The following is a 24,785-nucleotide window of genomic DNA, read 5'->3' as shown; positions in this document are numbered from 1 at the left end:
AAGCACAGTAGCCGTGTGCCTTCAGGAGGATAATTTTTGCAGCATTTTTTCCCGCAGGCCAGACAAAGTAATGAGTCATTTTTAATTGAGGTATGAAAATCACCAAATGTTGTCACTTTTAAAACTATAGGTAGTGTAGGCTTTCTGAAATGAAAGAAATAATTAAAATAAATAGAAAAAGCCAAACGGTTTCAACTTTCATTTCAGCCTGGGGAAGGCAGTGCCTACCTTGCCTATCCTGACTGCACGTCACTGGTGTTTAATAATGCATATGTATACAAGATAATTAATTAAGAGTATTTCCACTGAATTCAACTTGCATTTAGCCTTAACAACAACAACAGTCATTAGTGACAGCACTAAACCTATGCCCTAAAATAGATGTGAAGTCACACATTTTAATAAGGTAAGTGTAGCCATTTCCAGGCATCCTTCAAAAACTAGTTGTTTTATGTGTGTGTAATTGATTTTAAGCAGATGTGTGACTTTTAGTCTTCAGATACACCGTAACAGTTTAACAAGTATGTATTTTAACTAATGGGGCCCCTTGAGGGTGAACACAATTACCATCTGGTCTATGATGAAAATAGGTTTGACACCCCTGTCCTACATAGTCCTAAGCAATGATCTATTCTACTCACAGACTAGAGCTCAAACTGTTGATGAATGAGGTGATGCATTTTTTTGCAACATGATATACTGTCTATACAATTTTGTGTGATTTATTTTGTCACGCAATGAGGTTTACACCGGCTTGACAAATTATGAGAAATGCAAGAAGACGACCACTACGCATTCCTCAGAACATCCATCTTCTATACTGCTTATCCTCAAGAGGGTCACGGGCGTGCTGGAGCCTATCCCAGCTGACATTGGCCAAGAGGCGGGGTACACCCTGAACTGGTCACCAGCCAATCACAGAACATATACAGACAAATACACGTGAACATTTAGAGTCGCTATGAATATAATATACATATTGTGTCAGGTGTTCTATGACACTAAAATGTGAATACCTTAAGAAATAAAACAGGCTACTAAAACCTTGACCTGTTTTTGGCACACATAGCAAAAACAGAAATGTTTCATGTTGTCCATACAAGCAGATAAAATAGCATGGTTAGCAAGGTCAGCATTAAACCGGCCGAACGTAAACATATCACTGTTAGTGAGACTGTTTGTATGCTGACGTTAGCAACATCAGTGCACAGACGCAGAGCAGGTTTACGGCATACAAGGAAGCTTCAATCTACTAGAATTGAATATAATGTTCTTTCCAAGTGTAATGGATAACACTTGGTGAGAGCAATTCCACGGTGTCTTCTCAACCTCTACTGTATACTTGGATCATTTGACAAAACTCACTGTGCATGCTAATGCGTTGCATTGGGGGAAGGTCACGTCACAAACAAGGTTATTTATCTCTTATGTCTCGCGGTGTCTAATAGGGGCGAAAAATGCAATTTTCACTTCATGTGCGCTTTGTTTTTCAAGAACATTGATTGTCAAGTTACTGTATGGTTGCATTGCTTTTATTCAAGGTAGTGCAATAAAGAATTTTTTCTAACAGTATTGCAAGGCCTTTTCAGCCATCGTGTTAAAATGCTGTTCGGTATGTGTTGTTATGTTGTTGTTGTTGGGGAACATAGCTGAGCTCAGGGTTCGCCTCAATGTTTCCCTGTTGTGTTAACATTAAAAGCAGCCAGGGGAGCACTGCACAGCTCTTAAAAATAACCAATTCTCCATTCTGCTGCTGCTGACACTACTGACCTAGGACCATTATCATTGCAGCACACTCAAGCGGCCTGGCATGCAATATCCGTACACAGCCAGCAATGCACATAAAGAGAGTGAAGAAACAGAAGGGCTTCAACCTACATACACACACAAACACACACAGTGAACGTGCATGAGTGAAAAAAACAATCTTCTTGCTCTGAAGAAAGAACAAAAGCTCTCACTCACATACACAAACAAAACACATCCATGGTTGACAAAGAGAAGCTAAAGGTCTCCTTAATATCATATGATGGGCTTCACCTGAACCTTTGGTGCACTCCATATATCAATAAATACTGCGCTTGGATAAAATATGAAAAATGCAGGGAGATCATGTGTGTGAATACCACCTACTTGCATCGCATGTAGTTATGGACCGGGCTGGACCACAAATAGCAAAAACTCCCTTATAATTTATGTCAATAATCAAAGCATTGACCTTATTGGAGTAATAAACAAGCGGTTTCCATGACAAACGGGGGTTGGTTCATCATTAATATACTATATATACTTAATGCGACTTACAGTGCTACTTATGTACAGTATGTGTTTTCTACCTAATCATGCATTTTTGGCCAAGTGTGACTTATACTCCGGAACAATTTATAGTCCGGAAAATACGGTATGTGTGCGTCAAAAATGTAAAAAGCGCAGGTCGTCTCATGAACAGCTGCTAACAGCTGACACAGACATCCTGGTGCGTTCCTAATGAAATAGCTGATTTTAAAGAATTAAACCACTGTTCAGATGAAAATAAAAAATATATTATCATTATTATTATTATTATATTATAGTTATTATTATTAACTCTTTGACTGCCAGACGTTTTCAGAAAAGGGATGCCGTGGGTGCCAGCTGATTTAAGCATTTTGACTGATCTTTCAAGGTCCACAGAAAATTTTGTGTTTGGACTATGGAAACACACATACTACCAAACGAAAGATTGGACTCTCATCTTTCATCAGAAAAAGGTTTGTTTCTACCTTATTCCGTTTTTCAGTAATCAACAATAGAAAATGGTTACTTTCACCCAAATGCTCTGTTTTGAAACAAAAAACGGAGAAATCAAGCTTTTTGTGAAACGATATTATTTCATGCACTCTAGTGAATTGTACACTTCTTTTTTTCCAGGAATGATGCCACAAACACCTAAACAGTGCTTTACTTCTGTAAAACACTACCACCAACAATGAAAAATTGTTTTTTGATAGCAAAATACATTTATTTACATTCAACAGTGTAACAATTTGACAAAACAATTTGGCAAACTATTTACAAATGTGTGCAACCGTGGTACTATTTACAATTGTGTGGATGTTTCAAATACAGTTTTTCTTTTTGTAACACTCCCCTGCGTGCAAGGCGACGCAGCAGGATTTGCACAACAGATTAGTTTCACTGCGATAGCCCCTTAGCGTGCAGACGCTACACTTTCTTGCTGGCTTTTTTTTTCCGGGGAATAGCAAGTGTATACTGCAGTGTGTGTTTGGCCATGTTGCCATCAAGTCTACTCTCAGGATCATGATACGGTGACGTTACGGTGGTGTTACGTCTGGCTTCCTCATGTCCTTCTGTTCCTATACCGGGTGGTAAGAGATGTTCTGATCCATCGTATCCACTCCATTCATGGTGGCATCATAGTCCAGAACCAGTGTCTTCTCCGTGATCAGACTGTACCCACTCCTCCGATAAATATGCATTGGACTCGTCGTCCGATTGTACGTCCGCCTGAGCGTGCTCGGTTGTGCTCCGCGTTTTCCGGCGTTAGCATCGCTAGCCGGTGAGGCTTTTTTCTTTTCTTTTTTTTTCTTTTAAGGAGAGCTCAGTATTGTTCATTCGATTTGACATCATCATTGCTCTCCTTTTTTAAAAAAATAAAAAATAAAATAAAGGTTTTTTTTGTTTTGATTTTCTACTGCTGATTACTAGAGAATGGAGAAAGGTAGAAGGCAACTTTTTTTTCAGGTTTAGGTTTGATGTAACAAGAACCGTAAAGCACAATATTCTGTGGGTCTTGAAAAATCTGTGAAAATGTGATAAAATCGCTGGCACTCTAGGGTTGTAAACTTTGTGAATGGCTGGCATTGAAAAAGATGACGTGCCTCTGATTAACAACTGGTAAAGTTCAGCTACTGTAATAGGCTTTTCCTAAATGTTTCTCTTTTATATATATATATATATGACCACATTTTGTCTGCAAATGGTGGCGCCAATGTCCATCCTTTTCCAATGCCTACTTCCATGCTTCGCTATGGTGTTCCTTTGTTTATAAGTAGTGTTGTGTTCAACCTTGGTTTCGTTGGACCATAACACATTCTCCAACATCCGTTTGGGAGATTTTGTTCTGGTCCAATTAAAGCAAAGTTGAACTAGAGGCTTGGACAAGGTGGAGGAAATAATGAACAGTTATATATATATATATATATAATATATATATATATATATATATATATATATATATATATATATATATATATATATAACACAATCACAAAATCTACCAAACGGATGTTGGAAAATGTATTATGTTCCAATGAAACCAAGGTTGAACACAACACTACTTATCAACAAAGGAACACCATAGCGAAACATGGAAGTAGGCATTGGAAAAGGATGGACATTGGCGCCACCATTTGCAGACAAAATGTGGTCAAGACTTCACAACTTTTATTTCAGCTCACCAAGCAAAATGGCATCGCTGAGACAACAAGAGATTTGCATACTTTTTCCTTCTATTTGGTCCATACGGACTGAGCTTTGAAACTGACATTTTGACAGTGGAAACTAATAACCTGATGTGTGCCAAATCAAATGGAACTGTACTGCTGGATGGAAATGGGACAAGAAAATGAACCACTGTACCAAAAGCAATCTATGGTGGCAAATTCTGAGGGAGGGTTTGACAGAGACTTTCTGAGTGCTAAGATAAGGACTTTGATAAAATAGCAATTTTCTCTTACATGTTTTATATGAAAAGCATCATGCTGCTTTTTTTTCGTTTGTTTTGTCAGCTTTCTCTCTGAGCAGCTCAAAAGTGTGTGGCGTGTGCTTATTTGCCACGATGGTGGATGCAATCTGTACAAAAAGACTTTCAGGCTTGACTGACAACACAGCGTGTCGGTTTAAAGAAGCGTTATCTGCGCCACACGTCACAGGCCCCTCTATCAGAGGAGAGCAAAAACACATTTGACAGGTAACACATTTGAAAAAGCTCTTAAGAGTGGGCTGACATTTGAGACCACTCAAAAAGACAACAGAGCTAAAAAATAAAAAATAAATTGCTCAAGTTTGCTGTCTGAAAGTAAAGATCATGTCATACATTCCGTATAGTGAGTACACAGCACACATTTTTCTTCAGCTATTTAATTATATATTTTCATGGGACAACACTGAATAAATGACACAATGAAAAGTAGTCATTGTACAGCTAAGCTTACGTAACAATTAACAACATACATCCCCCACCCCAAAGAAAAAAAATACAGCCATCAACAGCTAAACCCCTGGCAACAAAAGTGAGTACACTTGAAAAAGTGAAAAAGCCCAAAGTGTCAATATTTTGTGTGGCCACCATTAACTCATTTTCTCCCAGCCATTTTCACTGAAGCAACCCCCTTTGTTCCCGGCTGTTTTACTGGATTTTGACTGATTTTGCAAGGCCCACAGAATATTGTGTTCTATTGCTATAAAAACATGGTCAAAAGTAAGATTTGAGTCTCTTTATTCATCAGGAAAAAAAGAAAAGAATATTTCTATCTGTTTCCGTTTTGCCTTACAAAGTGTGAGAATAAATGTACACAAGTTATCCCATATTTACTCTTACAGTATTTCAAAGCATGACTCGTGCTTTTGCAGCTGCAGAACAGGAACTGTGCCATTATCACAAGATAAGGACCGAAAGGTTTTGTTATTGGAAAAAATTAAAAAGAGAGAGCTCAGGGGAGTGTTCCTCAGAACGGGTAGGAGATTGTAAATGGGCACATCTCTGTCCGTTCTCCTCTAAATCTCGTCTTTCTTCCTTGTCTGTTTATTAAATGTTCTAGGCTAACTGAACCTGACACAAAGTCAAAACGTTAGACTGGCTTTGTCAACTTTATAATCAATACTGTCCCTTTCTCAAATAAATAGACATGAAGCTACAGTGTATTATGAGTCAGTGAAACAGTAGTCACATAAAACTACACAAAAAATAAGCCTAGACTTATTTTTCTCTTTTCACCCACCCACTCAAAACAAAACCATATGAGCCACCTGTTAAAACCTAAGGCCCTGACAAAAGGTGGGTTTGGCGTGGTTTACTGGAAGAAATATAACTTACATGCATCGTGCATGTTCGTATCCAGCTTGGTTCCTTGGAAAAACGTTATCTTTCATCCAGTCAGTCAAGCACACAGGAATTTCCTCCCTAAATTCCACAGCATAGCCTGATAGGAACTGCCTTTCCCCACATGGCCCACATCATGAGTCTCAAAGGTCAGGAAATTTCTGAATTAAGTTGATTATTTTATTAAGTGACTGAAGGTCTGGAGGGATTTCCCCTAGCAGAGAAGTAACAGGAAGCTGGCAAGATAAGGCAAAGTACAGGGAGCTGGCGTAATCACGCAGATGAAAGTATCAAAAGATAGTTGCGATAAATCATACGTGTCACAAGGCTCTCTAAAGTGTGCGCCAAATAGACGAGAAATAAAAAGGAACAGAGAAGGAAGGCTCTCAGCTCTTTAGATGCTAGCACAACCTTGTCCACACCAGCACAGAGCTCCATGAATGACAGGCAGCAATAAAGGTTCATGGTATGAAACACTATCACAGCACAAGGAAGCCACATAGGTTTGAACTGTTTAAAAAAGCCGACCTTGTCGTTTTTATCACCACTGGCTGGAATTTAACGCGTGTAACCCTGAGAGTATGGCTACATTGAGAACACAATACCTTGTTGACCTCCTGGATTTCTCTCCTGTCCTCGGCGGTAGGGCGGTTCTGGCCGGCTGAGTGGTCGTCATGTTTGGTGCCGTCATCCTCCATAAAGGGTATCAGTTGCTGGAATGGAGAGGGAAAAAAACACCTACCTGTATATTATTGAGCTTACACTGGATAATAATGACTAGATATGTTCTTATAATCAATACCAATCTTGAAATAACCGCCCTCTCTCAGGTAAAAGCATTACTTTAACGTTCAAGTGCAATTATAGGTTAAAATGCTGCATTTAGGGGCAATCTTATCCCTTTGCAGTAGTGAAAATGGGGATTCTATGTAAGCTTGTGAATGCAAGATAAGTCTCTCCTACCTCCCTGGAACATAGTGAAAGACAGGACTGAGAGTGGGGAATTCATTCATTTTTAAACACCCTGTGTGCTTGACCTTGTCTACTCAACACTACAGTGGGGTTGATGTGCAAGGGCCTTCAAGCATGTCGCCTTGGACCTGCTTAATATCATAGTGACCCCTGGTGGTCATCTCAGAAGAAGGTAACGTGATTCATGCTGTAGACGCATGCAGTAGTCCTATTTCAGAAAGTTAAAATGTAAAAATGGGCTCACTTGAATAGCGCTTTTCAATGCCTTCAAGGTATCCAATGCGTTTTTATACTGTCATCTCCTTTAGTCACACATTAACAGGCTATATAGTCATGGTTGTAAAGTAAGAGCTCCAAGAGGGACATGGGGATTCAGTGTCTTGCTCAAGGATAGTTTGGCATCGTCGCAAGGGAGCTGAGGACTGAATCCGTCAACTTAAAAGAGATCTTTAAAGAGAAATCCTTTAAAAATGAATGCTGATAAACAAGAAGGAAAGAAGTAGAAATTCAAACTAGCGCAGAGTTGAGCAAAGAAAATTTGATATTATGCAGCCTCTAAGAACAGTCTTACGAAAATCAAGTACACACATGAACAAAATTATTGGAAATAAAAATAAAATCCTTTCAGTCCAAAGTCCAAGTATATCTCAGGTTGGAAGGGTCCATTCTCCTTACTATGTTTCAGCTCATACCACAGATGTTCAATAGGATTTAGATCAGAGCTCCGATGTTTTATTCTGAGCCATTCTTGGGTATTTTTTTTTACATGTGGTTAGGTCAGTATCCTAATGTAGGACCCGTGGTCTGCAGCTGAGACCGTGCGTTCTGACAAAGGCAGCATATTTAACTTTACTTTTTTTCGGTGTCTCCTGCCTCCAAACCCAGGTGTTTCAAATAAACCAGCTCATCATTACATTCTGCAGGAGCCTCTCAGCTGTGTTCGAGAAGGGAGACATGCAGGACTGCGGCTCTTTAGGACCGAACTTGCCTATCCCAGCCCTGGAATATCAACTACGGGCAATTCAAAATCTTCAACGAGCTTAGCTTGCAAAGGGTTTTTGGAATACAGGAGGAAGCCAGAGCACCAGGAGAAAACCTATCACAGGAACAACATGAAAACTCCATAAATCAAGGACGCGATTCAAAGCCATATCCTCTGACTTTGAGGCAGAGGTAAAAAAATAAAATAAAAAATCAACATAAGAATAAAAGGTCTAAAAGTGTGCATCCATCAACAAAAGTGTTAGTGGTGCAAAGCAATCGCAAGTTTCAGTTTACTGAAAGAGCACAGATTTGTAAAAAATAAAAAAATAAAAAAACTTTAAACAACTACAAGCTATATAAAACACCCCAAGTCAATAATAATAACTTGAATTATGAAAAAATGCAATAATCATGTTGCTTCGCAACCGTGTTTGCTTGATTTGTCATTTGAATATGCGTGTTGAAACTGATTAAAGAACCTGTAAGATCCAGGAGCAATAAAGTGACCCGTGACTGAATAGAGACTGTAATCATCAAGCGCATGAAAGACTAAAATGGATAGAAAACAAACTGAATATGAGATGTAAGAAATGTAGTAGCGGGAGTGGGGAACCATGATTGGAAAGGGTGAATAGCCAGAGAAACCAGAAACAGGAGTGCAGGCCAGTTGGAGAATTGTTTTTTTTAAAAGAGAGAACACATGACCAAAATTACGTACACTATAAAGAGACTGGGAATGTCTGAGAAAAGATACAAAAATGTAGATAATGTTGTGTGCTCTGATCCGTTTCTGGGCAGCAGGCCAAAGTATGAGCTTGGACTCTTGCAGAGAGATGGTAGGAAGGATATGAGCAGGATATTAGCAAAGTATGATCTTGTCTTTGGTTCAAGGGGGGAGAACGAGATAGAGATTGTTTTTAATTGCACAACATTGACAAGAATTTATAGAATTTCAAAAGGTACTGGCCTGACTTTGGCAGCTTGAGTGTGTGAGTGTGTGAGGGGGTAAAATGTGCTGAGTGAGGGGGCTAAGATGGATGACGATTGCTGTGTGTGTGCCTGTGAGTCATAACCCCTTGCCTCCTCCATGAAAAGATAGATGTGGTTTCCTGCCTTGACAGAGAAGAATGGGCTAATGAAGTTCACCAGGTTGCCATCCTATATAAAGAAAAAGTGGGAAAGAACCTGAAGAATAAATAATTAAATGGAAGGAAAAGGCAGGGCACAACCGAAAGAACATGAAGCAAACGTTTGAAGGGAAAATTCAAATGGGGTTAAGGTTAAAAGACTAAGGGAAAAGGAAAAGGGAAGAAAATTTGGGAGTGTGTAAGGGCTTAAGAATTAGGCCACAACAACATCTGGAATGAAAAAGAGAAACGCCGACGTGCCTTTGGCCCAGCTGTTCATTAATCGGGTCTGTTGCAAATTGGGCTGCAATGAGGTCACACTGCCTGAGTCATTGATTCCTCTTCCTGTTTGGGGCAGCCAGTAGTGAGCGGCTGTCAGGCAGGCACCTAAAACGTCCAGGATGATAAATGGCGCGCACGCCGGGGCCAAGATCAACAACGCTGTGTCCTAGGTGAGCATGCGAGCTGTGCTATCAGCTGGCCAGCCCTGAACTGAGTCGCCGGGGGGAGCAAAGAAGCATTTTAATAACACCAACGAAGAAAAATAACTTGGATGCCTTGGATGATTAAATGAAGGTTTACACCACAACAGTGACAGTCTGGGGCTTTCAAACTCGCTTAAATTGAAATGTAGCTTGTTTTCCACTGTCTAATACTTATCCTGTTCAGGTCATGGATGATCTGGAGCTTATCACAGGTGGCTTTTGCCGAAAGGCACGAGTACACCCTTAGCAGATCACCCGAGATTCAAACTCACATCCACACATATGGGCAACTCAGAATCTTGAACTAACCTACCTTGGATGTTTATGGAATACTTGTGGAAACCAGAGTACCCTTAGGGTCAACGCCAATACTACCCATAAGCCCTCTGATTTGAGTGTTCACGAGAACCAAGTAGTGGCCAAATTCTCTGTAAGGCTTAGAGTAGGGCCAAAGCAAGGGGTGTATGGCCTCATAAAATGCCAAGGGTTTAAAACTCCACAAAGAAAGTTCTCAGCACCTCCAAATCTAAGACCATGGTCCTCAATCGGAAAATGGTGGATTCACCTCTGCGGGTCGAAGATGAGTTCCTGCCTCAAGTGGAGGAGTTCAAGAATCTTGGGGTCTTGTTTACGAGTGAGGGCAGGATGGAACGGGGGATCGACAGGTGGATCAGTGCAGCGTCTTCTGCGATGCACATTCTGTATCGGTCTGTAGGTCTGGTGTAGAACGAGTTGAGCCAAAAGACGAAGCTCTCTCTGCTCACCTACGGTCACGAGCTGTGGGTCATGACCAAAAGAACAAGATCCCGGATACAAGTGGCCGAACTGAGTTTCCTCCACAGGGTGTCATGGTTTTCCCTAAGAGATCATCGGGGAGGGACTCAGAATCGAGTCGGTATTCCGCCATGTAGAGAGGAGTCAGATGAGGTGGCTCGGGCATCTCGTTAGGATGCCTCCTGGACGCATCACTGATCACAGATCTGAACATGTCCCACAAGGAGGAGGGCCCAGGACACGTTGGCGAGATTATGTCTCTTGGCTGGTATGGGAACACTTTGGCATCCCCTGAGCGAGATGAAGTGGATGGGGTAGACGGAAGTCTGGGCTACCCTGCTAAAGCTGTTGCCCCCACAGCCCGACCCTGGATAAGCGGTAGAAAATGGATGGGTGGGTGGATGGATGGACCAAAAATGTCTAAGCAAACATTCATTTGTGACGGCATGCCTCTCATGGTGAAATCGTCTTCCAACCCAAAACATTACAGGTTTGATCCTTAGCAATTGTGATTGTGACCATGCTGGTGTCCTTGAGCAAGATCATGAACCCCCGGTTGCTCCTGATGCTGCCTCATCAATAGGAGTCACTATTAAAGCGCATTGAGTAGCATTAGAGGGTGGAAAAGTGCTACACACGTGAAAGCCCGTTTACCATCGGACATGGCAAATCCTGGTCCAGAAAGTAGAAACTCTACCACATTCGGCTTTACCCACAGGTGCTTGAACTCAACCAACTCGTTTACCTACTGGTTGAGCACCTGTAGCTAAAGTCAAACTGTGGCAGGGTTTTCTTTCTGGACCTGGATTTGCCACCAGGTGTGAAACCAGCAATTAAGAGTTGGGAGCAGACCAATCCAATCACCACATTTAACTGAACAAACTTCAACCTAGCACAACCAATCAAGTTCATGGTAATAACCACTACGGCGTTTATGATCAAACCTTACAGGAAGGAGAATAATTAACCACGGGAGAAACAAAGTTTGCAAAACATGAATGAACTGATTTGGACTACAGAAAGAAATCAGTCTGAGATCAAGTCGAGTGCAAATGTACATTTGTTTATTTGTGCCCCACAATTGACTGATGACCAGTCCAGAGTGTACCCTTTGTCAAAGTCAGTTGAGACAGGCTCCAACTCACATCTGACCCAAGTAAGGACAAATGATATAAATAAATGAAGCATGGATTGATGGATGGACATGAAGCCAAATAAACATGGCAATAGTTGACAAATCCATTAACAGATTTTGACCACAGAAAGCAAACTGACATTTTACCCAATGTCCTACTCAAAATGCCTCAGAGAAAATGCATAATTAAATGCGGAGTCGACAGTGGCAACCATGGAAGATTTGTTCCAATTCAGGACTGATCTCTCACATCCTCCTTTATCCTGCGGAGGGATTAGCTCCAAGCCAATCTGTAAAAATTGGGGGGACGCTACAGCTGAAAATCCAATCAAATAGTGAGGGATAGCTTTGCTGTATGGATCCATGCACAGTGCATGACCAATGAGCTAGCATGTCTGTGCGCCTGTTTGTGAAATACCTGAACATGCTACAGTGCACACACGCATGACTGCGAGTGGGACACGACACAGATGTGTATTGGTGTGCGTGACGCATGCATTGAGGCTGTGCAGCAGCGCTTAAGTGCTGCTGTTCCAGAAGGTGGATGGTGACTGTAACCAGCCTAAAGACACGCTGGAGACTCACCTGAGAGGCCCAGTGGATCTGTTGCAAGCATAGAAAAGAAAGACCTAAAGGGAGTAGATAAGAGCCCCCCGAGGAAAGATGAGTGCGTGTGTGTGCATGTCTAAAGAAAAGCATGGCTGTGGTGGTAACAATGTTTTTCCTCCAATTTCCTTCTTTTCTGAGGAGCATTTTTTGTCAAAAGCAGGGTTATATGTGACTAATCATGGCAACCACATACACAAGTGACATAATTTGCATTTGGACACAATGTCAAATTAAGTTTAAAAATCCAAATGTGTGTATATACAGTCACAGTGTAGGAATTACAACAGTTTGATTTATGCCGCTAACTTTTTAAGGGACTAAAATGGGCTAATGGGAGAAATTAACAATTATAACTCAAACTTCGGATCATTGTCCATCACCACTGTGAAGCATTTGGCTAAATATAAGCAAATACTAGGGATGTAACGATAACGGCAATATCGTGATATTGCGATATTAAACTGCCACAATATCATCGTTGCCATGTCACGATATTAAAAGCAGCACATCTGTTGAAAAAGTCAGGTTGATTTCCATGCTCTATGTTGGCTAGTTTTTTAGTGCAGTTTAATTTTTCAAGTCAATACGTGTAGGAACTCAATGTGTGTTTGCATTAGCTAACTAAGTGACTCAATTTTAAGTGTTATTAGAGATTGTAGGTTGTTTATATGCATTGCGGTTATATACAAAAGTGCAATATTGTGGGGGTTTTAGTATGAGCATTTTTTTTAAATAAAATTGTAACCTTTTTGTATATCGCCAACCTCCCCACAATATCGTGATATTTATCGTATTGATATCATATTGTGATATCGTATCGTGATGTTTGGATATTGTTACATCCCTAGCAAATACTATTGCCCAAATTAGTTAATTATTTGTTTTGTTGCTTTTTGATGCAATCACATCATCAATAAATACAATGGAACCATGTCCATTAGCAGCTACACATGCCCAACTGTGGATTAACAGCCAATTGTCCCATTACTTTTGGTCCCTTTAAAAGTTGAAGGCACATACACAAACTTATGTGATTCCTACTCTTTTTGACTGATTTAGATATCTCAAAGTCTGCTTTTAAAACAATTTTGTTGTATTTTAAATCCAAACTAATCCAAAGCCAAAACAATGACAATTTAGTCGATGTCCTAATATTTAAGCAACAACTGAGTGGAATATTATGGTAACAGACCATTCAAGTACAAAATAGAAAAAAGTACATTTTGGACTTGGGAATAAAATTTTGCAGGTTTAACAACTCCTCAGAACCCAAATTGATGTATTCGAGTGTTTCTCTTGTTACATTATTTGTGAGGTTTTAGTAAAAAAAAAATAATAAATGCCTTGTGTAGTGGAGATAAGGTCACATTGAATGGGAAGTGTTAATTTTTGTTTTAGTGTATATTAAATTGGGAAAACCCATTTCAACTGCATTGCCATACCTCTGGAAGTATCGGTTCCAGCCCAGCACAGTTTTCGGAACATTTGTCGTAGACGAGACGCAGCTTGCGGAACAGCACGGAAAGCATACGAAGATGCTCCTGCAGTTTTCCCAGTCTATCCTGGTGGGTGTTGGGGTGGTAAGTGACTCCATTAGGCAGCTGAAAGGAAACAGGAGAAATGTTGCGTTAAGTAAACGAAAAGCTTGCATTGATCCCAAATGACTGCTAAACGCACTCCAACTCATACAAAATAGATGCAACTTCATTGCATTATCGGAATATGTTCCTTGCTGTTTAAGAATAACATATAATTTAATATTATGGACAGCTGTTTGTGATATGTGACAAAATGAGAAGAAAAAAGTAGCATCATTCCAGTTGCTGCTAGAGAGAAACAAGACACATCTGATATGAACTGCTTGCATAACATGACACAAGCTTGCCTACAGGGCAAATGAGGTGAAAAGCGAGTATTAAAGAAATACGGAGAAAATCGACAGACAAGACGGCAGTAAGGGAGATAAGAAGGGAGAAGGAAGATAAAGATGTTTTATGGGTTACAAAGAAAACTAGTAAATAAAAAAATGAATGAATAAATGAATAGTTATACTGTGTGTGCCCATTCTGTGGTGGAGGCCCGTTTGTACAGATCTTTGTGTGCTGTTATTTTAGTAAGTTGCAGGATTGGCCGTTTCCCAGAAGTAGGAAGTCATCCATGATTAACGCATACTGACCTCGTTGGCAGGACACGATCAAAGCTGAGCTGCATTTTGAGTACACAGCCATCAGACATACTAAAGCAGCTAAAAAACATGGATGAAATATAGCGGAATTAAACTCATAAATCAAGGGATTTGGGAGTTTAATAAGGTCCAAGCTTGTAGCTCAGTTCAATCACGGCAAATTACTGTTCCACATTGAAATCTATTCACATGTGGACAAAATTGTTGGTACCCCCTGTTAATGAAAGAAAAAACAACAATGGTCACTAAAATCACTTGAAATTTACAAAAGCAACAATAACAATCAGCCATTACTTTTGAATTGGTGTTCAACAGAATTATTTACCAAAAAAATTATAATAATCCGATACCATTCGAACTTTCCGTCTCTTCAGTTTATCATCAATTTTCCTCTTGCGGGGCCACGTGCAAGGAAGGTCCAGTGGATCCTAAATTTCTGTGTATGTGCCACTGTCGTCACAGGAACATCAAGCTGCTTGGAGATGTTCTGAAAGCTTTTAGATTTAACAAGCTTGTCTATAATTTTCGTTCTTATCTCCTGAGACAACTCTCTCCTTCGCTTTCTGTCATCCATGTTCAGTATGGTGCACACCATGACGCCAAAATGCCCAGTGACTATTTGTCACCCTTTAACTAGGCAGACTGACTGATTATGAAAGTACACACCTGAGTTAAACGTGTCCATCTGGTCAAATTATTTTCAATCTTTTATAGAAGTACCATCATTTTTGTCGAGGCCTGTTTCATAAATGTTTCTTTTTTTTTAATAATTCTGTTGAACAATTCAAAACTAACGGCTGATTTTGATTGTTTAATGTTATTTTTATTTCTGTATTTATTCTTATGTTTCAGCTATTGTTAGTTTTGTAAGTTTTCAGTGACCATTGTGTTTTTTTCTTTCTTTTTAAGCCGTTCTTCTCCCCGCAAAAACATAATGTCGTGCTTTTTAATAAAATAAATCAATCAATCAATTTAATGAATTTATAAAGATGAATTACTGTAGCATGTGTGTGTTGACTGTGTGACTTTAACACAAACTTTAGCTCGCAAAACTAAGCAAAATCAATAAATAAATCAGTTACTGATATTCAAGGGACACGTTACGGAAAATTGACTTTTTACTATTTTATTAAATAAAAATAAACAGCATGCCCCAGCGCCGCCTCTAGTTATCATCGTATCAAAAACAGTAAGGTGTGACAAGTCGATGTTAAGTGTGCTGTCTCCTTTTGCTTAATGAATGAGCGATTGACAAGCATAAGGGACTAAAAGTGAGTAAGATGGAGACACCTGCATGTTTCTGAGGAGCTGGAAGATCTCCATGGTCCTGAGGACAATGTCTTGGACCGTCTCCTGGCCAATGCGGCACAGCGAAGCTGTGTTGACATCACGAGCTGCCTGGGCCTGCTGCTGTTGCTGTTGCTGAGGCGGCGGCTGCCCAGTAAAAGGTGACACTAGTGGAGGGGTTGTCATGGAGACAGCAGGTTGATGATTGAAGCGGTTCAGACCCTTATGTGCCTTGATCAAATACAAAATTGCAGGTTACTCCAACTTTTTGCTCTTAATCAAAACATTACTTTACTCTTCTGAAACACCATCCAGTATTATTAAACTACAAGTAAAGCATAAAAAATGCAATTAAGAGAGAGAGAGAGACAGAAGATTAGTGTATTACTAGTATGACAAATCAGGTCAAATTAAACGTACATCAGGAAAAAGCTGAATAGAAATTCATTTTCTGTTGCGAAAGGCTCGGCATCAAGTTCTTTCGTCAACAATAGTCTGTTCAGAGTGTCTTTTTATCAGTAAAAGTTGTTAAAATGACATCCTGACTACAGAACAATACAACCGAACTGGATAAAACGAGATAAAGTAGAGCAGTCGGCTAGTAAAGCCATATGGAAAAGTAGAGCGATTGTTATCAAAGCTAAGTGAGGAGCTAGAAACGGCGACAGCTTTTTAGAAGTCGTTGACTATTTAAAAAAAACTTTAATACATCATTAAGTGTTAAAGTTTGTTAAGTAGCACGTTTGAAAATTAATTAAATTACCTGTGTGGCGATAATTTGTCTGTGTTGATTGCATCTCAAGTTCTCAGCTTCGACAGAGGTTGGTAGTATCGCGAGAAGTGCAACCGAAACCGTAACTGTAGAAGTACAACCGCAATGTAATAATATAATCCATCGGATACAGCTCGTAGACTTAGATACATTTAGTGTGTGGGTATTGTGAAAACGACTAATCGAGATTTATCCCACGTGGGATGATCCACAGGCTGTACTCAGTAGTTTTCTATCTCCTATTTTCTTTTTAAATTGCGACTCCTTAGCATTACGGTAAAGACCTAAACAAAACATGCGTGGTTACCTAAGGTAACAGCGCCACTTTGTGGAGCATTTACTAAATAGCAGTCAACATGCTCTGTATGCATGTGTTCCATTCAGAAATATTGACAACCAATCCATCTCAGTTGTCAGGCAACAAGTAATCGGTATGGTTCAAATTGTTGACAAATAATTCTGCCTCAATCCACTTCATAAAGAGTAATATGATCCGCATGCTTTTCGTGCTGTAATGAATGTGTACACTTAACATAATGCATCATCCCAGACAGCAGAGGGCTTTGTATATTGATTTATTGAAAAGTTCATTTTAACACAATTTACAACGGTGGTTGGACAACGTATTAAAATCTGGTTTACATTTTCATAGTCATCATATAGAATTCGCAATTTTATTTATTTCCCACTCATATGCAAATACAAGTATCCAAGCAGCCTTTGACAGAGAACAAGTTAAAAATTAAAATCACATAAAACGATGAGCACAGAGATACTCTTAGATTACAAATATACTTAACGGTTGTCTTTCATTCAGGTACAAAACAAGTCTTTCTTGTGTAACATCACAATTTCAACATGTAAAACACAAACCTTAAAGCAAAATTGAGACTTCCTCTCAGGTTTTCTACATCTTTGGGTCCTCACACAGGGTGCAACCGGGTTTCAGGTCCGCCTGTCGCTCCATTTGGATGGTGACAGAGTGGAAATTGTAAGAGGAGTAACAGGCCTGCGTCATTTCTCGCAAAACAGTTTGAGCATCTATCGACTCATCTGTAGAAAGGAGGGCGGAAATATAAATTAAGGTAACCTCTATTAGTCCCCCCAAGTCCGCACTCCACAAATCTGGCCTATGTGGGGAAAAGTTTTAATTATTTTCTACTCACCTATGGCCACATGCGCAGACAGCACAGCCTGGTTGACAGTGAGGGCCCAGATGTGAAGGTTGTGGACCGCCACGACCCCTTCAACCGCTAGCAGACCATCCCGGACCTCGCCATACTTCACCCCTCCCGGGGCACCTAAGATACAGATTTAATTTGAACAGGTGCACAGCAGCTCCTTCGACAGTAAGTGTGAAAACACTCACTACATTCCGAACAGGCTCACCTTCCATCAAAACGATCACAATATCTCTCATGATGGCGAAGGTGGTACACAAAACTAGTATGGAGAAGAGGAACGTGCAGATGGGGTCCGCCATCTTGTATTCTGGCTGAAATGTATTTATTTTTTTAAACACCAATGTTAATACAAATGTAACTTTGCTTAACAGTACAACTGCCAAACAAACACTTTCCCACAGAGCAGTAAAATGTCTTTAATTTCAAGTCAGGTGACGAGGATCAAACTCTTCACCTTGAAAAAGATGATCATGGCACTGACGAGCACACTGATGCTCTGGAGCAGATCTCCCACCACGTGCACAAAGGCTGCACGCACACTGGCGTTGGCCTGCTGCACTCGGCCCCCTGAAATAAACATTTACAGTATTTCCAATCGACCATATTTTGTTTATTTAGTCAATTGCCGTAAGTGCTAGACATTTACATTAGTGGAAGAGCATGGCAGTCAAAACGCGTATGGATAAAAAAACATACCCTGATTGTCTCCATTTTGCTCTACATCAAGAAGATGGTCAGTAGAGTCTCCTTTGCCTTTCTTGTGACTGTGGCCATGTGACGAGAGCCCTCCGTGACTGTGCCCATGGCCGGATTGGTGAAGAGTGAGGGCCATACTGGTCAAAAAGCGTTCAAAATACAGCAGGCGCCATAAGTAAACATATTATTAACATAATTATAAATTAAACCGGTTGTCCTATTTGCTCACATAATATTGGCCAAAACAGCACAACCGGAGGTAATAAGCATGACCGTGCCCTCGATTGTGTAATCGTCACTGATGAGACGCTCCACAGCCAAGTAAACCAATACTCCTGTTATTAACCAGATGGCAAACACTGACAGCAATGCACCCAGGATTTCTGCGACGATGAGAACATAAGTACAGAGTGGACAAGAACAGAGTAGTTAGCTGTAAAGGAATGCAACAAATGTTATACTGCATAGTGCATAGAGAAAAAGACATTTTGTTTTGAATATTACAGTAGGTTATATACCAGATCTGGCCTGACAGACTTCAATAAATGGACATTTGTCTCATTGAAAAAATATTTGCGGCCCTGTACATACTGTATTTGTATAAATCTTTTGTCTGTTATCCAAGATTTTCTTGGATATTTTGACATGACATTAAAAAAAACGAGCTGCTAATGCAGGTTGAAAGTTAACTGGATGCTCCAACTACATTCCCCACAATCCTTTGCGTCAAATCGGTTGACTTGAGTACATTCCCCACAATTCCTTGCGTCGACATGATTTGTAAAGTTACAAATATTGCGTAAATCTATCTCAAAAATTTTTTTTTTTGAAAACGGGTTTCAGGTATATTAAAACCACATCCAATCAGTTATTGAATTAAAGACTGTCAAAGTGTTAATATTTTACGTACTGTATTCAAGATTACCTCCACTGTGATTGGCTGAGGGCCCATTTCATATTCCCACAATCCTTTGCGCCAACTGCTGTTAAGAAAAATAACTAAACAACAGGTTTATATACTCTTTCAAATGATTATATCTCGTTTATATGGTGAGTTAATTTTAGTACATGACACATGTAAAGGGCATTTTTTGTAATCTAAAGAAAGAGTGGTACGCTTGGTTGCGACACCCTCTGTTAAAACGATATCGCTGGCAATGACCTGGCTCGTTTCACCGATGAATAGGTAGTACTCTTGTTTCTCTTCAGATCGTATAAATCTTTCGCCTTTTACTAAAGATTTCCGTGGGGAGGAACAACAAGAGTTTGTCTCAATTTTTTGATGCTCTGCGAAAGCGGAGCTTCCTCTCGATGGTGAAAATTTAATGACGAGCATCTTCATCTTCTTGAATGTTGGTAGTTAGCAAAACTAAACAGACTCATGTGGGAGCCCGTTCGATCGTACCGTAATCATTTCACGTCGAGTGTTTTAACACTTTTGTGCTCACTCCCTTCGTTTTATTATTGTAATTAGTGCTTCAGTTACTGTTATTAAACAAAACATAGTAGCAGGAATGTATGTGGAGAAATTCACGTGTGATGACTCGTTCGCAAGCGCCAATAGCATCGAAGAACGTTCATTAAAGTCCCGCCCTCGCCGGATGATTGCTGATTGGTCGTTCGCAAGTGAGTGACAGACTCTGCATTTCCGTTGATTTCTTGTTTCCGTTGGCCGCTGCCAACAAGCTACTACTAGCCGGTTGTGTGAAGACAAATAAAAAGGGGAGATTACCAACCACGTTTGCTGGCAGCATTCTTGAGAGACGTCACATTATTGTTCGCAACTTCAGCGCCTTTCCAGTCAACAGTTTATACGAACAGAACAGACACACGTTTCCAATGCTTTCAATTATACGTTTGAAATAAAGACTTCATTTTTAGTTGCTTGATTTGAAGTATTATGTGAAACAAATGAATTTGAGCTTTATAGTGTATTTGAACTACAGCATAATGTCCTAAAATTTTGCTAGATAATAATAAATTCCTTGCAAGCAACTGCACTATATCACGATATAAAATTCGATTATCTGTGCAAGCAATTTATTCAGAATTGCTCAATCATTGTCTTATCATTATCTTTCTATCATTCAATCAGTTGAAGTCACATTTGCTAGTCTGTAAATAGTGGCCTCTTGCATTAGGAGTTTCTGTTCGCTCGTGCTCGTACAGACCTGCGCGGCTCATGCGCGAGCATCACACAGGCTGCAATTACACATTAGTCCAGATGTGGGAGTCGTGTGTAACTTGATTAATGCAGCTTTATGTAGCCCGCAAAGGTGAATCGTGTGTCAGCTTCATGTTTTTTTGTTTAAAATGCCTTTTAATTACATTTAATAGCATAAAAGCGCTGCAAGCATTTTTTCTTACAATTTCCCTTTCAAAATAACTTGAAAAACAGTTGAACAAACATTTATGTACTGGATTCTGTTGTGTGATAATATGAGCTATTATTTATATGGGTTCATTGTGCCATGTGGCCTTTGACAAAAATAAGATTGACACCCCTGACTTAAAAGAACTGCCATATCCCATCACATAAAGGTTAAGTTTAGCAACAGCAATTGCTAAAATGTTTTTAAATCCCTGCATAAATTAATTTGACTGGAAAAGCTCTGCTTTTGAAGGGCAAAGGTAAACGATTTATATGATTGGGCGAGAAACAAGAGTGAACATCCAAGCTAATGATGAAATGAGCTAACTCATTGCCCGCCATATCGTTTTAACAGACGGTGTCACGCTCAGGTGTGCCACTATGCAAATGATTACCCTTGTAATTGTTCCCTTGTCGTGTACTCCAAATGACTCGCCATACAATCCAGATCATTTGAAAAGAGTATAAGTATTTGAAATGGTCTTTGGTATTTTACTTACCAGAAGCATTAGCGCAAAGGATTGTGGGAATGTGAGGAGGTCACAGTCATCCCATTTTAACAGATTGGCTTTTCACTCAATAACGGCTTGGATGTCCTTTTAATATAATCAGAAACCTTTTCAAATACATTAGGCATAGATTTAATACTTGTAACTTTACAAGTCAACACTTGGTGCAAAGCATTGTGGGAACTCGAGTTGGAGCAGATTTTACTTCTCAACATAAAGTCTATTTGAATTTGTGTATAATTTCAAATCATGCAATTAAAACTTTTCAAGCGCTTTACCTGCACGGTGCCAGCCATAGCTGAGTTTGTGCGTCGCCGGTCTGGAGGAGAGCCAAAGAGACAACAGGCTGATGATGAAGCTGGTGAAGTCCACCAGCAGGTGAGCAGCATCGGTCATCACCGCAAGACTTCCTGCAAAATACCCTCCTGGGAAAAGATAGGAAAAACATAAAAACATTGAGCGCTGCAAACTTTGTGATGACCGTAAGCAAATTCAAAAATCACGACTCACCGATGATTTCGCCAATCATGAAAATCAGGCAGACGACAGACACCACATACAACCTCTTCCTGGCAAATTCCTTCTCTCTCTCACGGGCTTCCTGTGCGTGGCTGTTGTCATGGCAATGTTTGCCACCACCAGTCACATTTTGATTCAGTGCCCCTGGGCTGCTTAAAATAACCAGAGGAATGTTTAAAGGGGTTGGTCAAGTCAAAAACTTTATTTTTAGTGTTCTATATGGACCCACCAGTCTAAACATAGCATTCTGATTAGTATTGTGTTTGTGGAATATAAATTAGGCAGTGAAATCAACCCGTTTTTATCCATATTGGGGGCGGCCATTTTGTCATTTGTTGTCGAGTGAAAATGACATCACAGTGTGCCGTGATTGGTTGTTACCGGGCACTGTGATGTCATTTCCCAGATAGCAAAATATGTTAAATCAATGTTGAGAAGATTGATTCGACATTGGTCACATCCTTTGCTATCTGAGAATTTTCATTCAACGGCAAGCAGCGGTACAAGGCAAAATAGTAGCCCGCCGACATGGCTAAAAATGGGTGGATTTTGTACATTCAAGAAAGTTGTGAAGTTGGATTTATCCCACTCGGATTGTCCAACTTCCGACCGTGAAGCATTTGAGGTGAATGTAAACAACAAAGATGGATGATTCCGATAAATTGGTGGTTAAGGATTTAAAATTGGCAGCACGGTGGCTGACTAGTCCGGGCTTCGGCCTTCCTGGGTGGAGTTTACATGTTCTCCCCGTGCTTGCGTGGGTTTTCACCGGGTACTCCGGTTTCCTCCCACATTCCAAAGACATGCATGGCAGGTTAATTGAATACTCCAAATTGTCCATAGGTGTGATTGTGAGAATGGTTGTTCGTCTCTGTGTGCCCTGCGATTGGCTGGCAACCAGTTCAGGGTGTACCCCGAAGCCAGCTGGGATAGGCTCCAGCACCCTTGTGAGGAGAGGCGGTCAAGAGGATGGATGGATGGATTTAAAATTTCATAATAAATAGTTATAAATGTGTTTATAAATTAGCATTTATGGGGTGCTGTTAACCTTTGAGCAACTGGTATCAAACCACACAACAGTCACAAGCATCCTCCAGTACAGTATTATTATCAATATGTCTGTATTATACTGCTCCCAGGTGGCCAAAGTGCGCATACCAGAATGAGCAGCATCGAAGCATAAAGTGTTATTTAAAAATAAAAAATATTATTATTATTTTATGTGTCATTACTGTTCTTTATTATAAACTTCTGTTTTTAACTTAAGAAGAAAAAAAACCTTTCAAACGTGTGTCGTTTTGGGGAGCCTGTAACAGATTAATGGCGTTTTGTGTTGCCATCTTTCGCCACATTTACAAAGTAGTAAATAAACAGATGTGCAACTCTGAAGAGGAAAGGCATGAATCTCGTGACTGATGCACACAGCTCCTTTGCTAGAAGCGCAGAAGGAGCCCCGATCATGCCTCCACTTCACACGTTCACGCAGTTGACTGAATGAAAACGTCTCGTTTGCACACTGCTAATCCCATCAGGGTCTAGTCCCGTGTGGAAAAAAAAAAGAAAAGGAAAAAAATAACCAAATAAAAGTCTCAATTCACTGACACAATAACACATCCATCCGTATTTCTTCCCACTTTCTGGAACGGTATATTGATTGTAATTTAATACTCCAATTAAATATATTTTCCTTGTAATTATAAAATATAAACTTCTTACCTTCCCGGACTACTGTAGGTACTTTTAACATCAGAGGTCAGACGAAACTTCTCGGAATCCTTTCTAGATTTAAACATGACTTGCAAGGTGAACGTCACAGCTGAAGGGAATCCCTCAAAATTAAAGGAGGGAAAACACGCAAAGACGAGCAAATGCAACAAATAAATTAAAAAGCGTAACAAAAGTGACTGCTTAAAAGTAATTTTCAAATACTAAAAGTTAACTGAGGTCTGCTCGGAGCATTGATGTCCTTACTTGGTTTGGAAACGATTGGACGTCATTACCGCGCAGCCAGTGTGCAAACAGCCAAATATTCCTTTCCTCCGACAGCCTTGTGACCTATGGACCGTGTGCAAAAGAGAAAAAAAACGGGGTCGCTTGCAGCAACTTTCATCCAAATTTAAGGTATCCGTTTTGCCATTCAAAGCTAGAGGCAATGTTTTTATTCATTTTTCCCCTACCACTTATACTGCCAAGATTTTTTCCTCCCATTTCAAACTCTGGTCCGGGGCCTTTTGACCCTGCACATTTGAATTAAGAAATTGTTGTCTTAACGGCCAGACAATGTTCATATAAATGCATACGTAAATGTCTACACATACATTATGCTGGAATGTGCCCCACCCAGTGTCGCACACACCACTGTTCAACTGATGCTTATAAAAGTCTAGTTACGTGGTAGTTTGTGTCAGTTCAACACACATTTTCAGAAAAGTAAACTTTGTTGTGAATGCCTGAGAATTGGGGGGTGCACACTTTATTGTTGGAAAAAGAAGATATTTCTCACAGTTTATTTGTGGGTCCTATGTATGGTATGCAATTCGTTGGATTGGTGTGTGTGTGTGTGTGGGGGGGGGGGGTACTATTACTGTTTGTTTTAATGTTTCCTTTAAAAAATTAAAAAATAAAAAATAAATAAAGACTTGCACAAGCTTTATGAAAATGAGGCTTATTTGGAAATATTAAGGATACAGTGTTCCCTCGTTTTGTTGGGGCGGAGGACCCAAATGCAGGGAGGCAGGAGAGCCACGGCAGGGACGCATGTAAGACCGAAAACTATTTGTTTAACAAAAACGCTAACAGGGGTACGGGGTAAAATTTTAAATAAACAAAACCAACAAAGTTATGAAAATACCAAAAATCAAAGTAACAACAAAACACAAGAGTGGTGACAGCAACAATGATCCAACCAAGACTGAACAAAACCAGGGAACTAAATACAAGCTAACTGACAGACAACGAGAGACACCTGGACAAGACACACGTGGCTGGGGGAGATGATTGGATGACACAAGGGAACAGGATGACGAGTACAGGTGCAAACAAAACAAGCAAGACAGGACAACAACTTGAAATC

At 40.0% G+C, this 24,785-nt stretch overlaps 2 protein-coding genes and 1 non-coding gene across 7 annotated transcripts in view; 1 reads left to right on the top strand and 2 right to left on the bottom strand.

Annotated features, from left to right (window-relative positions):
- Positions 1–16,501, bottom strand: part of med30 (mediator complex subunit 30) — a 40,746-nt gene extending 24,245 nt beyond the window's left edge. The window contains exons 1-4 of one of the 2 annotated variants that reach the window (XM_077549745.1): positions 16,425–16,501; positions 15,665–15,892; positions 13,632–13,790; positions 6,709–6,816 (exon numbers count right to left, since the gene is read on the bottom strand). In XM_077549745.1, the coding sequence (XP_077405871.1) occupies positions 6,709–6,816; positions 13,632–13,790; positions 15,665–15,847 (450 nt within the window). In that variant the 5' untranslated portion in view covers positions 15,848–15,892; positions 16,425–16,501. The remainder of the gene's footprint in view (positions 1–6,708; positions 6,817–13,631; positions 13,791–15,664; positions 15,893–16,424) is intronic. The other variant, XM_077549744.1, reaches the window with a different exon arrangement.
- Positions 16,502–16,992: 491 nt separating this feature from the next.
- slc30a8 (solute carrier family 30 member 8) lies at positions 16,993–24,566 on the bottom strand. 4 transcript variants are annotated; one of them, XM_077548677.1, is made up of 12 exons: positions 24,401–24,566; positions 23,890–23,949; positions 23,684–23,767; positions 23,429–23,541; positions 21,704–21,864; positions 21,472–21,618; positions 18,543–18,696; positions 18,314–18,450; positions 18,072–18,184; positions 17,823–17,928; positions 17,600–17,734; positions 16,993–17,486 (listed from the first exon to the last, which is right to left on the bottom strand). In XM_077548677.1, the coding sequence occupies exons 4-12, from the start codon at positions 23,503–23,505 to the stop codon at positions 17,341–17,343; spliced, it is 1,176 nt and encodes a 391-aa protein (XP_077404803.1). In that variant the 5' UTR covers positions 23,506–23,541; positions 23,684–23,767; positions 23,890–23,949; positions 24,401–24,566; the 3' UTR covers positions 16,993–17,340. The 4 variants fall into 4 exon arrangements, with proteins under 4 accessions (XP_077404803.1, XP_077404806.1, XP_077404804.1 ...); XM_077548680.1 differs by having other exon boundaries at positions 21,704–21,861; positions 24,401–24,565; XM_077548678.1 differs by lacking the exons at positions 23,890–23,949; positions 24,401–24,566 and having other exon boundaries at positions 23,684–23,777.
- Positions 19,503–19,616, top strand: LOC144037863 (U5 spliceosomal RNA). Its single transcript, XR_013289097.1, has one exon. It is a non-coding gene; the product is annotated as a U5 spliceosomal RNA (small nuclear RNA).
- Positions 24,567–24,785: the final 219 nt, after the last annotated feature.

Source organism: Vanacampus margaritifer, chromosome 17 (assembly GCF_051991255.1).
Source record: "Vanacampus margaritifer isolate UIUO_Vmar chromosome 17, RoL_Vmar_1.0, whole genome shotgun sequence".
NCBI lineage: Eukaryota > Metazoa > Chordata > Actinopteri > Syngnathiformes > Syngnathidae > Vanacampus > Vanacampus margaritifer.
Note: the sequence above shows the minus strand (reverse complement) of the source record. Positions and strands in the feature narration are given on the sequence as shown.

Excerpts from the sequence above, each read along its gene's own strand:
- slc30a8 (XM_077548677.1), bottom strand. The coding sequence starts at position 23,505 with ATGTTTAAATCTAGAAAGGATTCCGAGAAGTTTCGTCTGACCTCTGAT. Across the intron at positions 18,451-18,542 it reads GCTGTTTTGGCCAATATTAT|TATGGCCCTCACTCTTCACC; the intron begins GTGAGCAAATAG and ends CTTTTTGACCAG. Across the intron at positions 17,487-17,599 it reads GTCTGCGCATGTGGCCATAG|ATGAGTCGATAGATGCTCAA; the intron begins GTGAGTAGAAAA and ends TCCTTTCTACAG.